General features: G+C 27.8%; 1 protein-coding gene across 8 annotated transcripts in view; it reads right to left on the bottom strand.

The window, feature by feature from the left end:
* The window catches only part of LOC122497820 (gamma-aminobutyric acid receptor subunit beta), a 140,871-nt gene that overhangs the window by 72,492 nt on the left and 50,227 nt on the right, over positions 1-18,152 (bottom strand). For all 8 annotated transcript variants that reach the window (XM_043605138.1, XM_043605133.1, XM_043605130.1 and 5 more), the window contains 2 exons: positions 8,341-8,567; positions 5,542-5,624 (listed from right to left, as the gene is read on the bottom strand). In XM_043605138.1, the coding sequence (XP_043461073.1) occupies positions 5,542-5,624; positions 8,341-8,567 (310 nt within the window). The remainder of the gene's footprint in view (positions 1-5,541; positions 5,625-8,340; positions 8,568-18,152) is intronic.

Genomic DNA, 18,152 nt, shown 5'->3' with positions numbered 1-18,152 from the left:
TCTTGAATATTTTAACACTAATGCCACAGTAATATTACAATAATGTTACAAAGAAACAACTCTTATTTATAAGACCGATAACATATAGTACATTAAGCAACAAGGGATCAAAAGGCAGCCTCATTACTAATTTTTCAAATTTGTAAACCCTCTTTACATTGTCTATTAACTAGTATCTCGTAGTTTTAAACTCGAATCCATCTTATAAAATTCTGGTTGCGAACTACAATTGGTTCTAATTTCTCAGATAACTTCAAAAAGCTACTCAAAAGAAGGAATTAGGAGTGAAAAGTATTTCAATGCAAATTTTTCTACTAAATATGAACCTGAAGTCATAATTAACATATCGGCTTTTGAAACAACCTAACAGCATTGGATAATACAAGATATTTTACGAACACCTTTAGTAACATCTGGAAATTAGGATATACCAGTTTATAATTAAGATGTCATTTTTAAGGATATAGATGTTTTAACACTGCAGAAACCAGGTCTTAAAATGAGGCTAGTCATAGAGTAGCAACAAAAATAAGACTCATACGTGACAACACGTTTTGTGTGAAGGATATCGTAAATAAATCCTTAACGAAACCCTTGGTACCGTGGTCACTAAGTAATTATTTCCTCTAGGGAATTAAACTTTTATTTAAAAAGTTCTCTACTATAATCTAATTACATTCTAGTTCTTTAATGATTCCGAAAATAAAGAAAAGCACATACTTGCATTAACAATATGCTTTCATTTGATGAATAAAAAATGTATCATTGTCTATGTAGTCTACATTATCCTATAGACAAAGTGACATGTAGAGGTCAATTCTTTTAGGTGCAAGATTTTTCAAGTTGAACACGTACAGCTCAAAGTGAATGAGTGTAGTTTAAGTGGATGAAAGAGAAATACAGACAGATGCAAAACAAGTGATATCTTTACTTCCTTAAAGCATGAAAGGATCTGCATCATATTAATAAAGTGCAATAAAGTGCTACAGTATTTCTTATCAAAAGGAATATAGAACTAACTTCTGCATATCTAAATAACTCAAATTGCACTGATTAGCGGAGAAAATGACTGCAAGTTAGTGGAATTTGACTGATTTAGGTAGCCAGGAGTGAGCCACTGATTCGTATACAGTGAAAGCTTCACTGATTCAATTTAAGAGAGTAAATTAATAGAAATTATGATTATTTCACTAATTTTGGAAATTATAGAGCGATTTATAAGAATACACGTGAATAGTTCGTGAGGAAGGTTAAGAATCGTTAGATATCGTGAAAATAGAGAAGGTGTGTCTCTTTGATGTAAAAATATTTGTAATGTGTATGTTTTGTGCGTATCGTGGAATTTCTCACAATGACTTCAAAAAAAAAGTCAGAACTGAGAAAGGATGATGAATATTGGGATATCTACCTGTAGATAGGTGTATGGTTGTCTGTCGTTGCCTGTGCCCGAGCACACGAAATTGCGGTAGTTCCACCTCGTTTGAGATGCCTACCGATAGTAGGCCGGAGTTCCATTTGTACCGAATATCGCGCATTGTGTATCCAACTGCCGAGAAAAGACAAGAACACAAAAATCTTGGCTCTAACATACAATACATATATAAATTATACTCTTAATAAAAATTTAAATGTTGATACTAACATATAATATTCTTAGCACTTTGATGCGAGAACAATAAAAAAATTGTTTTTTTTTCAATCAAAGAAACCATTTCAATTTCTTCGCTATAATTTTTAACAAATTTTAAGTAAATTATGTTATATTGATTATAAATTAAATTTGCAAAATATTGCAAAAAAGAGTTATTTCGATAGAAAATTAATTATTATCAAGTTTGTCAATGATTATCCTTGCAATCGCTTCAATGTGCTGAAATATATAATTTAAATAATATCTACTTATAATTAAAACGATTCATAATAAATACAGATTTTTTAAAAAGATGAATAGAATTTTGGAAAAATTACTCTAAAGGATAAGGAAGAAAATTGAGAATAAAAGACAAATGAGAAAAAAGAATATAATATACTAGACGAAAAATTATTCTAATCACTTATTAATCTACAAGTAAAAAGTGCTTGAGCTTAAAAACAAATATAAATAAAAAGCAGATTATATGGGTAAATGTCACGAAATGGGGTGGAATCGGAAACTTCCCCATGGAATTTACGTGAAGTTTTCATGATATTTCTGCCCCCATAGAAAAATAATCTCGCATTAGAGAAAAAATTCTTTTCAACTATCCTGTCAAAACAAATGTATTCAATTTCAATGTAGAATATTTCTATGTTTTTATGATTAATAATAAAAAAAATAATTTTTTGAACTTTGTTGTCAAACTCATCTAATTCAAATGAAATAAGAAAATAAACTAATTTATTAATTAATTTAAGTAGTTAATAATAAACCTCAAAAATTCTTTTGTTTTATTATTAATCAGGAAAGCATAGAAATATTCCACATTGAAATTAAATAAATTTGTTTTAAGAGGATATCAGACAAAAGTTTTTCTGTTTAGTGCGAGATTACTTTTCTTTGGATCCAAAAATTCCATGTAAATTCCATTGAAATTTCTTGAGGAAGTTCCACGCGGTACATTTCGTAGAGTTTTTCTACGTAGCAATTTTTTTTAGTTACAAAGTTTGAGAATACCTAAAATGTCGAATTGAATTTCTAAAATTTTCAACGATTGGATGATTTTGTACAAAAAAAGCTGGAATATTAATCTGTCTGAGATTACACAATGCAAATAAAATGTGAAAACTGAAAAATTATGACATTTCTTATATGACAAACTAATTTAAAGACGTTTTGCTTAGATTTGTACAAAACTGGAAAATTTAATGGTTTTAAATATCGCAGTTAGAAACTATAAATAAATTTATAATTTTTATTATTTATTATTACTTCAAACTTTAATATTTGACTAATAGTCTGAATTTGCTTATAATTACATTATTACAATACATTTTTACATCTTCTTTGCAATTATTGTAAAATTAATTTAATTAATTAATAATTAATTAAAAACATAATTTAGTTATATGTAATTAACTTAATTTAATTTAACTTAATTTTAACATTACTTTTATTTTCATATACATCATGACGTAAAAACGTGATATTCAGTGTGAAAACAAACACACATAAATAAACATTTAGAATAAAAACATAGAGAAAAAGAAAGTGTCATGCAGGCGTGCATTAATAAAAAGGTAAGTTAGTAATGCGGATAAACAAACCAAAAATCTAGTTTATTAAACTAGCACATATCATGACTTTTTTCGAAATGTAATATACGATAATATATAACAAACTAACACATGAACAAAAAGTAGTATTACTGTATAGGATATATTTAAATCATTTGTAGAGCAATTTTTTTTTCTCTTATACTGAGAGAAATTAAAGGTTCATAGAACTTTATTTTTGTGGTAAAATTTGTCTTTAATCAGTGTCTTATGTTTTATGAACAGAAACTGTCTAGTTGACATAGAAAAGTGGTTAATACAACCAGAAAATTTATGAAAATGTTTCGTTTCATTTAAGGTTATATTCTTTTATCAATTTATCGTGGATAATATAAACTTTTTAAATATAATTGAAACCTTTTGACAATTTGTTTACTACGTTTTTTAGATTTAAAATATAATAAATTATTTATTTAGTATAGCAATTTAATAATTATTTCAACAAGTTACAATAAAAAGTTTTAAAGTTATTAATAATTATCGATGATGCAGAAAGCAATTGCAGTTTTTAATTGGGTACATAATATACAAAGCGGTTATACTTATCTACAATTACTGTTTTTAACATGCTTTTTCTCTTACCTACTGTTTTACATAGCGTACTTCAGATAAACATTCGCGAAGTGATTTTGAAAGCACAAAGTGACATTTTATTTTCAGAAGAATATCGTATTGATGTACCATTAATATGAATAAAATGAAACAAGAATTAATCACATGCCCTGGCTAGATGCACAATGCGTCAAAATTCGGTCGCTCGTGAGCTTTTTTTATATTTAGCTTTTAGCCTCCTTAGGGTTTGCCCGTCATTGGGCCAACGTTCCCAGGCACGAGGCTCAGTGCTGTATATCGGAGGTCCTCAGGATAATTTTCGAATGTGTCAAAATAAAAACTTTAGTAAAGATTAAAGGTTTAGCAAAACAGCTCTAATCATTAAAATATGTATTTTCTATAGCTTACGCCACATAAGCAACAATCCAACTTTTATTGAAATTATTCATAAATTTTCGATTCTGAATTGGAATTCTTTTCTGATATTCTTCTGCAACCTTCATAATCTTTAGTTGCGAAGCTCATGAAGAGGAATTCCTTACAGTGTGATGAAAGTTGTATTGTTTTCATTGTAAAACTATTATTCAATAATACATTGGTTTTAGTGGAGGCCCTTGAGAGATTACGTATTTTGTGACTAACATATGAAAATATGTATTTTCACAAAAATCAACTAATTGTCGACAATTACACTCGAATCTGAATCGGAGAGCTCGGGATGTAAATGCGTCATATTTAGTATCCGTTAATATAACTTTTTAAATGTAGTTTTTAGGTTTATAAGTGCAATTTTATCTTTCCACTATATTATATTATTTATATTATATTAATTTCTTATAATTAAATTAGAATGTGAAAAGAAATATGTACACAAATAACATACTTCGTATGGGCTTGATCGTAGGGTCAGTGAGAAGTCATCCCTGATTAGTCTCACTGATTCAGATTCGCGTATAATAAACACTTAAACACTATCACTAAAAAATTCTTATTTAAGTTTTAGTAACAAAAAAAAAAATTATTATTGAAAATAAAGATGTTTAATATTAAACATGACCAAAAAATTTGTTCGTCGTAAAAATAAGAATTCGTATACAGATTTCAGAATGTGACAATCTTTTTCTTGATTTATATTTCGTGTTTCACTTTTTATTTCTTCGTGTTCATGTAAGTCATTTGTGTACAAATTCTATGACAATGTATGTTTATGTAGATTCATGAAAAATTTTAAAAATTAAATAAAAAACTACTGTTCTGAAAGTATTATTTTACTTTTTTGCAATTCACTTAATATGGGAACTATTCATGATTGAATTTTCCGCATTACATTTTTTTTTAAATAAATGTGCTGGTGTGTTAAAATTGTTGACAAACCGTGTAAAAAGAAGGAAGATTTGAAAAAAAAATTTTTACTATTGATTCTTTAGCAAAAGAAGCTAATTTGCAGCTGTCAGTGATTCATTGAAACACAATTATATATTAATATTCAGACAAAATTTATTAAAACTTTCTTGAAACTTTGAAAATTTTTATTATTCAAACATTCTTATTACAAAACTTTTTTTAGTAAACAAAAAAATTAAAAAATTTGTTAGAATTTTTAATATTGGAAGAATCAACCTCTGCTAGTTTCATATATATGTGTATCGCGTGTTTACAACTAAATCAATTGTGTGAAACTGTCACATGAAAGCTTTATAAAGTTAGGTGAATATATTTAAAAGTAATGTTACTTACAGCTCTCGATCTCAATATGACAAAGCTGCCGATCCATTGGAAAATATTGTAGATTCATGGGACACGAAGCTGTGATTGTTAAACTGTAACAAATAATATTTGCAATAATGAAGTTCTTTAATAGTGCTTAAGTTAATTAGTTTTATATTATAAAACAAAATGTTTTATGTCAAACTTTATAAATTTCAGCAATTTTTAATAAGTGTCTCACAACTGGACACATTTTTTTTTTTGACAAAAGCGATGTGCTCGGAAAATTGATTATAACTTTTTTTGAGTCCATCTGAACACTATTCTTTCTTTGAATAAAAGTTGCGTATTTAAGTTACTTTTCGAACGGTATATTTTATTTACAATTTCGTTTACCCATTAACAATTATTTATGGGTAAAAAACAAAACCTGTCTCATACCTAGACACACTTCCCTACTATTCTTTAAATCACGATTTTTCTGTAACAACAAATGTCAGAAAATTAACAAATATACCATTCGAAAGCTTATATAATTCTACGTTAAATAATATATATTCGAAAATTTTAATAAATTACCCAAAAATTCTAACAATCGACTAATTTAAAAAAAATAAAAATTTGTTTGGGAATTTTTTAAACTTCTGCATATTTCTGCAGACAAAATTTGAAACTAAAATAGATGTCATCATTCAAGTCTAATTTTTAATTTAAGACCAAAAAAGTTAAAAAAAATCTTATTCGGTTCACAAGACATCATTATAAACGTCAAAGCATTTTTAGTCAAAAACCGTATAAAATTTACTATTTGAATGCATTTGTCATGTTTTGATGAAGTCTTCAATATCTTTTTTAATGTTGATTCCTTCAAGTGCCTCTGCTATAATTTTTCTTCTGTTTGTTTCAATGTATTTTTTTATTAAATATATTTCCTTAACACCTCCTTTCCATATTTTAAAAAGAGTTCTTGATATTATGTTTCATCTACATCTTTATATTTAATCTTTCTTTTCTAGGCTCTATTTCTAAACATTCTGTTAACTGTTCATTTGTCACCTGAAAACTAAATTTTATTTTGTCGTCTTCTTGTGTTTCTTTGTTTGTAATAAAATTTTCTTCTATCCTTATCTGTCCAAATTCTCGTCTTATGATTAACTGTCCGGTTTGTTCTATTTTAATTCTTTTCAATCGTACTTTATTTACGTCATCATTGTCTAATTGAGGTATATCTCTAATCCATTGTACTTCTGTTTCCTCGTTGAAATCTCTTACTACTTTGTATATAGCTTGGTTAATATTTTCCTTCCATAAACTAATAATTTCCACATATAGTTTGTGCCTCTTATAGGTTTAAGTATAGCTCTCAAGTTCCTCCTGGCTGTGAATCTATTTACATATTTTCGTATCCTGCTGTTCTTAAGGTGTCATGTGTATTATCTGTTGTCATCTGAACCATCGGAATTTGCGAAAAGGCGTCAGCAAATGATATTGGTTTCTTTTCGTCGATTTGTCCTTGTGATAAAATTGCTCCTAATCTTTTATTTGATGCATCAGTTGTTAAAGCAATAACTTGATTCCAATCTTGAAACTGCAATATCGATGCTGTTATTAATTAGTTCAGAAGATGTGTTTTCTTCTTTCTGTGTCCATTTAAATTAAATTTCTTTTCGAAATAATTTAGTTAGTGGATTTGCTATTTTAGAGAAGTTTTCAATAAATTTACTGTAATAACCAATAAATCTTAAAAAATTATGTTCTTTCGTAAACGATAATATCGATAACATTCATTACCTGTTAGTCCTTTTAATCCATTATTTATGATTCTTTGAAATGTTAGAGGAACATTTTTTAGACCAAAGGGCATTCTATTATATTCATAATGACCTTCGTTTGTGCTAAAAGCTGTTTTCTCTTTGTCCTTGGGATTCATTGTTTGGAACTCTCCACAACGGTGAATTACAAGTAGACATGCTTTTTGAAAGTATATTTTCTTTTAACATTTTTTTAATTTGTTGGTAAACTTCTTCCTGTAACGTAAGTGGATATTTATATTGCTTTGTTTTAACAAGTTGATTGTCTGTTGTTTTTATTGTATGCTCTGTTAGTTTAGTTAAAGGTTAGTTAAATATTAATTTAATTAATTAATTTAGTTAAAGGTTAATTTAACTAAATGACTCTTTGTTCTTCTGCTAAAAGGAAAATGTGAAATTCTGGTATAATTCTTAGTAAGTCTTCTTTTTCTTCATTTGTATGGTTTATAGGATTTATCCATAAGTCTTCACGGGCATCATACATACTTTCAATTTTTACTGTATTAGGTGGTAATATTGGTTTTCTTTCGTGACTATATTTTCTGACTGCTTCAAAATTATACATCCTCTTTCAAAATTAACAAAACGGATTTTATCTCTCTTATCCGCACTACATTTCGAATCAAGTATTTTAGGCCTGAAGTTTCAAAAACGTTTTTCTATGCAAATTAGAATTTTTTGATAGTTAAGTAATTAGTAATGTTATGTGATATATCCGACATTTATCAAAATTATCATCAGCTCAAATTACTATTTCATAAAATTGTGATTTAGAAGATTTGTCATTTAAGAGTCCTGGCATCTGTCAGAATTGTGTTTAGATAGACTGGTCATATAACAAAATTGTCATGTGCAAGATCCGTCGTGTACTGGAATTCGACAGAACTGTCACTGGACAGAACTGATATATAACATAATTGGTAATTACGAGACCCGACATTTAACAGAATTGCCATTTAACAGTTGGCTCATTCCATGTGCTCTGCAAATAAAATTTTTCTATGAATCATTTACTTACCGTATACTTCTAGTTATGCTTCCTGTGTGTTGAATACGAAGGAATTCGTTACTAGTGGTGGCGATGTGAAAATAAGATTGCTTCTCGTTGACGAAAAATGTATCTGGTACCCAAATATTTTTGATAAACTCCGATCCAACACTCAAGGTCTCTACGCCTGTCCTTTTCTTAAAAGCCAGTCTCGGATCCTTCCAGAATTGACGAAAGTAAAAATCCAAAGTAAAATCCTAATTGGAACATTTACAAAAATACATTATAAAAATAGTTTTGTTTGCACATTTATAAAAATTTTTAAACGAAGTGATCTTTCGATAAAGTCATTGAGCATCCCAAAAAGTTCCTGAATATCTCTATGTTTAAAGCATAGAGATATTCAGGAACTCTCTGGGACAATTACAGTAATGATACTACAATACTCCATTAATATTATATATTAATATTTAATACATGATAATAATCAAAAGTACACAAAATTCATAATTTTTATATACTACTGTAATATAACCCTTGAAACGTATATTTTAATATTCCTGTAATATTATTGCATTTAGTGTATCAAATTTTGATTAAATTATCAAAAACTTTAAAAAATATTGTAATAGAAAAAATTTTCTATTTTTATTAAAAAATAATAACAATAATAACGAGTTTTTGGAAAATCGATAACCACTTCGCATTTTGTAACACAGAGAAGAATTACTAAATAAATTATTTTATCCTTTTTAATGAAAATTAAAGTAGAGTGATGAGATTGAAGTCGAGTTTAAATGGCATGATTCATATGAGATTCATTTACGTTGTATATATATATATATATATATATATATATATATATTATTTTACAAAAATTGAAAAGAATTTAAATGAAAAGACATTGTAAAATATTGTTTTAATTTCAATTAAATTCATTAGGAAATGAAATATATTTATAAAAAAATTTGTTTTAAATCTTTAAATGCGAAATTCAACACAATCTTAAAATATTGTCTAGTTCTGTAAAGGTAAATCTAAGAAAGTGTCTAAGTCTACGATACAAAATGGTCGTCCGTTATCGCCAGTTAACAATTATTACATCTCGAGTAATAATTATTTTTGTATTCTCTTAACTTTCCAGAAAACTTTGTGACGTCCAAATATACAACTTTCTCACTGAAAGTTTGAATATTTCAGGTAAACAAAGCGCTGGAAGATTCGAAGTCAATAATTGTGCAGTAGTTCAGAAAATAATTAATAACTTTTTCAATTATCAATTAATTTTCCTTTGCACTGTCCATCGGACAGTAAAGACACAGTAAAGTTTTTTTTTGGATCCCGTGTTGAACTCAAAAATATAATTAAATTTGTAGCTTCTGAAAAATCAGTTTTTTGATAATATTTTAAAAACTATAATATTTGGCAACTAATTCGAGCGTCAGAGAATTACAACCGGTTCTTTGATCGAGACCATCAATTTTCATGCTCTGTAAGATGCAAAAAGAATTAGGTGCATATATTGAAAATGAAAATATTGCTTGCTATCTAAATAAATGTCGTCAATTCTACTAGTTGGAAACCCTTTTTTACTGCGATTTGGTCATAATATGTCCCAATACTGTTGTTATAGAAATTCATATTGAGTTATCGCTTATTCTCAATACGAAAGGGCTTTAACAAATACTTTCTTTTTTACTAGGAAATTTTAACTCTAACGCTGGCCAAATTAAATTTTACTACTTTTATGGTTAGTACTAGGTTGTGTTGAGTTTTGGAATTTCGGACTTAAGATTTAAAATACATTTTTTTTGCTAATGTTTTTCAAGACAAGTAAATATATTTTGAGTACTATATTGTTTCCAATGTCTTAACATTTAATTTTATCATTTAAATAAATAAAGAAATAGTGATTGCTAAGAGACAGAAAACTAAACATAGAATTTACAGTTATAACTGTTTTTAAATCTAAAAAAGATAATAGCAAAAATTGTTTAGGAAAGTAAATTAACAAAAATCGTAATATAAAAATGAGTGAGAGTAAAAATTTTTATTTACATAATTAGATTAAGTGATCTTGGTATATGTATTAATGTCAAGTGTATCGTATTAAATAAGCAGCACATGACCGACAGCAATATTCTAAGTAGTTAAATTCATGATTGAATAAAGGAATATGAGAGGAAATTCCATTGAAAAAATAGTGGGATAAAAGATTTTGTGTTTCTTAAAAAAGCAAAACGTTGGATTATTGTAAACAAATATTCATGCTACATGCTTGTCTAAATTTATACAGGAAATGCGTTCTTAAAATTCTTGGATTTAACATGCAGAATATTTGCTGATACCTCCACGTATATCATCCTAAAAAATACTAATAAATTTCTATTTTAATAAGTACGATTTTATTGCGGAGAATTTAAAACTATATTTTAAATAATTCTGAAAAAAGTAATATAAAGTATAAATCACAATTAAAATTATAACGCTAAAATAAATAAAAAAAAATATTTTCTTGGCTATTTCAAAAAGAGAAATATCATTTATATAATATCATTTTTGTAAAATTTGGTTTTTGGTATAAGAATGCTGATGTTTTTAGAAAATTATTTTCATGCAACAAGTAGTAATAAATAAATTGTATAGTACAATAGCATTGTTAAAAAATAAAACGGAAATGTTTAAAGACAAATTTTAAGATTGCCTTTAAAAAATATGTTTTATATTAGATATTTTTTTTAACTTTTATAAAAAAAGAATAAACGACTTAATTACTATGCGAGCTTTAGAAAATGAATAATTATAGATAAATTTAGGAATGTGAAGTGTAAAAATACCTGAAGTATTTTTAAAATAAATTATAGCAAACTTAAAAAAAACTTAAAAATTATCCATCAGATAAATAATGTTTTGATAACCAGATGGCGCTCAATTATTAGAATTAATTGCTAAACTAAATACCCAGACTTTATTTGGTGAGCAAATCCTTTGGCAAATGAAAATCAGATCATTGCATGGTGCTCGAATTAGTAAAAGAAAATTTTTCTCCTATAGATTATGTTATGATTTTGATTAAAGCGTGTTAGTACACTTTTGATTATAAAAAAGCATATCCTCCGCAAAATTATTCATTCGATTATTACCACTCGTTTAAGACACTCAGCTGTAATCAAGAAAGAAGACACAATGGAAGGACCACTCAGTAACAACGAAGTCTTTATTTTTTGGAACACAGCAATGGTTTCCAAAAATTTAATTCTGGGACTTTTTAGAAAAAGTTAAGGAACTACAGGACAACCTGCTCATTCCCGACCAACAATTATAATGTGTATCACAGATTGTTGGCGATGAAGGAAACCAAGACATTCTCGCAAAAATTGCAGAAGAAACCCAGTAAAATTTTCTGAACTGCTTTCTCCTCTCTCACTTTCTGCTCTATTCCATCCCATGAATCCAAAAAAACTAAACATTTTTTTCAGACTCTGTTCTTTACATGTATTCCACTCAGCTACGTATACTAAAGCCAATCAATTTCTCGTCACTATGACTGAAGATTGCGCCAATGAAGATCAGAAGGAATTACTACTAGTCAAGTCAACCAGTAACTTCTAAGACACTATGCTTAGAATGAAGACCTCTGTTCCAGTACTGCAAACAACAGGAGTCAAAGCATCATACTCAGCCTAAAATAAGGAGAAAAACTGATTGCAAATTTAAAGCTATAAGTTTGCTAATACAGGAAAGGGACAAGAAAAATTATTTCAAATATTACAACACTATCTGCAATGAACAAGGAATTTTTAAGAAGATTTTGGTATTTCCACGTGAAATTACTCAGAAGATGCACATCAAAATCAACTCTACGCAAGAATACTTCTACTCTTACAACTCGAAAACACGAAGAATATTGTAGAGCCAATGTTAAGCAACTAGTTATTGGTCATGAATTCTAACCCTTCAGCATAGAGATAAGTCTAAAGTGACAACATTCCCAGAAGGAGTTGTACTCAGACGTGAATAGAGGCACATCTCTCTTCACTTGAAGCGATGATGTAGAATTGTTTCTTTGCTCAGGGTACATCCTGGGATAAGAATCATCTTCACAGAGAGTTAATTATTACGATACGTTTCTTGATGGGACAGAGGGTTTAGGTAGCGTCCTGACTCTTTAACGACGCCATCTTCTCTTTGTGAAACAAGCGAAATCGATTCTCCAAGTTTACTTCACATACATAGTCGCGTCCAATAACGATAATCGGGAAGTAAATTCATGACTAACTTCGGGAATAATTAAATCTAGTAAAGCTCGCTTTCTCTAAACTAGGTCTTTGATACTTTTATAACTATGAATCTTTATAACTTCGCAAATTTTTCAACTCAAATTGTTCGAAATTTAATTAAGAAATGGTAACATGCAATTGTAAGTCGGTAAAATATTTCTTTCCGAATTTTTTATGTTCGAGAGAGGGCACTCTTTTTCTTATTATTTCTCAGCTAAATTTAAACAAATATTTTTTATTTAAAGAGGAAGTTATAGGTTATAATGGGAAAAAATAGGACAGTGAAAGTTATGAAGGACACCTTTAAGGACAAGTGATGACATCCCTAGAACACCCTGGGGGACATCCATTTTCTTGAAGCAGGTTTGAATATCCGTGTATTATGAGGGAAGTTATGGTAAGTCCTGAATGTCCTTTAACCATTCCCTTTAAACAAAATTTATTTATTACACTATTATTAATTACAATTATATTAGAAATATAATAATTATGATAATTTTATATATTTTAATTGTAATGATTCTATCACTCGGTTTTTAAATTAATTAAGTGTTGAAGTTAACGATCACTCCGGCTTGACTCGGAGTGATCGTTAACTTCAAAATTTAATTAATTTATATATTTTAATTATGTAACACTTATTTTTAGAATATCTGTATGAAAAGGCACGTCCCGTTTTCAAATAAAGTAGATAAATAGATAATAAAATATTTTCAAAATATAAAATTATAACTGTTAAATGGAGAAAGTTTCTCAATTAGAAACACGTGGGAGGCATATGCAAACAATCACATAAACAAAATCTATTAAAAAGGCACAAAGTCATGCAATATGTTTATAAGCAAGGCAGGCAATTTTTTTGAGCTAAAAGTTGGTTGCGATAAAGTTTCTGAGAACGACGGTCTAGTCGCTTAAGAACACGTTTTGGATTAGTTGACGTTTAATTTGTTTATTCTGTAAATTTGAATTAGTGAAGTCTACTCATTAGTGTAGTCTACTAATTCAAATTAGTCAAATTTTCTACTAATTTCTAGTAAAATTTTACGACTTCATTATTTAATAATTTCAAAATCTTTTACTGAAATTTTTAGTGAAACAGACTAAATCCTATTCGTGTCCCTGTCAAATTATTATAATTTTATGCAGATTTACGTAAAAATTGTTATGTTTAATATATAGATATAAAATATTTTAGACGTATCTATATTTTTATATAAGCACACACACACACATACACACACAAACAAACATACATATTACATTTGATATTGCAGTGATCAGAAGCTCACTGTAAACACTGACAATGATAGAATAAGTCATATTTTAAATTCTTCTAAGTATCAAACGCCAATCACTGACATTTTTGCTACTCTATTTTCATTAGAGTAGATGAGTCATTTGAGTAGACGTAAAATTATGACAACAGTTAATTTTTGTCATATTTATAGGGATAAGAAATTTTTTTCGTATAAAACTAAAGTAACCACAAAACTATTGGATCAAATTACACATTTATTAAATTTCAATATTATTTTCTGTTGCATCTTTCATTCAATTTGTTTTTATTTATATTTTTCATTCTTTATATATATATATATAATTTTTATACTCTCATTCTTCAGTTTGTAATTATTTAAAAATTTCATACTCTTTAGTATTTTTATCAATTATGAAATTATTAACCATGTAATATGTAATATTACAAAGGTGATTAAAAGCTATAATATAAAAATATTACAATATCTTGTAGTTATGGTAGAATTACTGTAATACTACATATAAAATTACTTTGAGGTGGTAATTTTAATATGGCATTAATATTACTGTAATACTACTAATACTACATGAAATGTTGCAATAATATAACGTTTTTTTAAAGGAACATCCTAGAAGAAAAAAGAATAATTTTCAAGTGTAGTGAAAATTGATTATAATATTACCTAACAGTATTCGTTCATTCAAGAAATCGTATGGATATCTTGGGGATAACCATTTAACCCAGGAAATTACCCACACAGAATTTTTCCTCAAAAATAGTAAAATAAATTTAAATAAATAAAAATTCTGCTAACTATTCGTTTCTTTTGTCATATGATTGAAAATTGTTAAATCTTATGGTACAACTGTAATAATTTTTTTAATAATTTAAATTAATTTTATTAATTTTCAACAAAATAGCGTGAACGCGTGTATTAATCATTCTCGCGAGAATCACCTTTAAAGGGAAATTTTATTAAAGATTGAAAAATTGTTTTTGGAAATTTTGGCCAAGTATAATGACGAGCAACAAAGGAATAGAATTAAATAATAGAAAACTATTAAATACTTTAAAAATATAATAAGTGTAATAAAAACAGAACTAAATATTAAATTTATTTAAAATTAAAACAACAGACACTTTATTACAACAGTACTGGCGTTCCAGCAGTTCTTCAATACAATACAATTTAATATGGACCAAAGGCCAACTAAATCTTAATAATTTGGTCTCAAAATCATATGTTACCAACTTCAGAGGGTATGAAGTCATTTAAGGACAACTTCAGAGGGCAAAGAGTGAATATAACTTCAAAATTTTGTCTCAAAGTCATATGTGAACAACATCAGAGGTATGAGGTCATTTGAAGCCAACTTTAGAGCACTGAACCCGGTGGCGAAATTTTTGTATTGTATAGAGATGTATAACTATTCGAGTGGGACACAATATTTATATATGGGCTATTTCATATTTAATATATAGTGATTTTTTAAATTCGGTTAAATATACTTTTTTCTCGTTATGTATAAAAAATATGAAATACGTATTTTTTATTTTTGTTTAATTGCTAAGATTTTCGAGCTATGAATTTATAGTGCAAATTACAAATTCGTTACCTAAGCGGAAATTATAAAGATAATTTTTTATCAAAATATAAATTGACAGATAGTGTGGTTAGGCGTGTACATAAGTTTACCAAATATTTTAATGTAATAATATAAGATCATATCTATTAATTTTAAATAAATGTACATATTTATATAAGGTCTTATCTCTGTATCAAACTCTTTCTAAATTTTCAAGTTATTCAGTAGTTTAAACTATTTTATTCTATTTTCTTTTATTGCTCGTCAATATTCTTAACCATAGTTTCCCGCTGATTTTTTTCATACTTCAGTTATGAAGCTAAAGTTTGCTAACCAAAACAGTAGCTCCCCAATGTGAATTAGTAATTTTCTTCTATAAATTAGACAATTATTGACCGAAAATTAGACCAAATTGTAACTAATCCGTTAAAGGAGGAATCGTTGCCATTGAATTATTTAAAGATAATTAATTTCCATTTACAGAATATCTAATTAGTTTAGTAAAATTTACTATTTAGGTTATTAGTATTAGTTATTATTTTCTAAGTTACTAAGAACAACAAAACAGTTTGTATGTAACCAATTGATTTTTTTTAAATATTTGATAAATTTTGTATAATGATTAAAAATCATTAATTATTATCACAGACCTATAAATTCAAATTTTTTATGGGTAAAATGAATGTTTCTGAGAGTTTCGAAAAATATTTTTTGTTTAAAACAGGAATCATTAATCCAGAATAATTCATTGCTTAAAGTTTATGAAAATAAAGGACGTGCACATGGCAAATTTTTGTGATAAATTATTTTTGACTCTGGATTCGTGTTTAACAAAAAAGTTTTCTTAGGAAACACTGTGTCGCTTTTAAATTACTAAATTAGTGCAGGCTAATTCAATGATCATATCTAGATCTACATTAATCATCTTTGACTAATTCAATATCTTTTATTCGTTCATTAAAGTAATTAGTAACCATTTCTGTCTAATTTTTACCCAGTCAACACTATATCATCTTTATTTTTTGAATGAACAATGCATTTGTTTGATTTACTGTGTTTTTAAATAAAGTGAAATTTGACTTATTATTGCGGAGACTTGCGACAACTTTACGACAATATTTAGGAATACAGGAATGAGGAGTATGATGTAGGGTATATAAATATATTGGAATGAGATCGAAATACGTGAACAGGTAGAAATCGCGAGTCACGTTCCAGGTGACAGCGTCGATTTGATTTGGTTTCCGCACAGGGCTCAACACCTGGGGTCCAGTCTCTTACATTCAGTTTCAAATTATTTTTTTTGCAAATGCTAGAAAAAATTTCATAACGATGAAAAATAAACTTTTTCAATTGATGAATTCTAGCCCAAAATACAGTCGATTTAAATTTGTAGTTCTTTAAATGTATATTTTGTGATTATTTAAAATTTTTAAATTTTAAGCACTTATGGCGTTTTATAATCATGAGTTTTGTAAAATAAAATTGTATAATTTCCTTAAACCTCTGGTTAAGGTACTTCGTTTCTGATTTAAACCTGAATGTAAAAACCGTAAAGATATTCATATAAATTACGTAAAGTAAACAATGTACACAATATACCGTTCTATCTTTATATCGAAAAAATAGATATTATAAATAATGTATATATACATATAGGGGAGAGTGGGACAAGAATAGTAAAAAAAAACTCCAATGCTGAAAATAATGAAAGAAGTCGTAAATTCATTTAATTGGACACATTACATTAAGTAATCACAAGATCTAGTCTGTGAACTGTCGTGACGCCAGATTCATCCGTTACTATTTTAGCCAAAATTATATGTTTGACACTTGACTATTCTTGCCCCACTGTCCCCTATATATAAGTATTTAAATATATATGTATATATATATATATATTATGGATTGCGGCCTGAGGAGCTCGTTCCGTAATTTGGTTTTTTCTTAATCCATAAATCAACATTCTACGTCTTGTAAAAAACTACTAATAGTAAATATTAATAAGATTCAAAAACTTTTCTGGTGATATTTCTTCGACCTTTCTCTCAAATGTGTTGTTAATAATAATACTATTAATTAATAGTAATTTTGATTTACGTAATATTTTGGCAATTTTTATCATGTTTGCATAGAGACAATATTGTTATAACACGTTGTTTATTTGGGAATAAATAAAGTTCCATTTGAATTGATTTTTTGTCAAGTTTGCAGGAACTGAAAAAATTGTTAAACATGTAAATTCTATAGTTTTAGTATGCTATTATTTTTAATAATATCCGACTATCCAAGTACAAATTTCTGTGAGCTGACAGTATTCACAACAGGCGCAATATTACACCCGGGGGTGGAATCTGTATCTTTTCCATTTTCCACTTCCCACTCTCATTTATCACTCCTAACTTCTACTTCCCACCTTCCATATTCACTCCCCACCTTCCACTTTCTACTCCCACTTTCAACTCTTACTTCCCACATTCACTTTCCACATTTTCTTTTCTTCTACCACTTTCAACTTCCCAATTTCCACTCTCACTTCCCTCCTTCCATATTCACTCCCCACCTTCCACTTTCTACTCCCACTTTCACTTTCCACTTTCTACTCTCACTTCCCACCTTCCACTCCCACATTCACTTTCCACTATCACTTCCACTTCCCTTCTTTCACTTTCCACTCATACTTCCCACTTTTGCTTCTCACTTTCCCCTTCTAATAAT

This window comes from Leptopilina heterotoma, unplaced genomic scaffold (genome assembly GCF_015476425.1).
Source record: "Leptopilina heterotoma isolate Lh14 unplaced genomic scaffold, ASM1547642v1 Lhet_14, whole genome shotgun sequence".
Classification (NCBI taxonomy): Eukaryota; Metazoa; Arthropoda; class Insecta; order Hymenoptera; family Figitidae; genus Leptopilina; species Leptopilina heterotoma.
The sequence above is the reverse complement of the archived record's forward strand: the minus strand, read 5'-3'. Positions and strand labels throughout refer to the sequence as shown.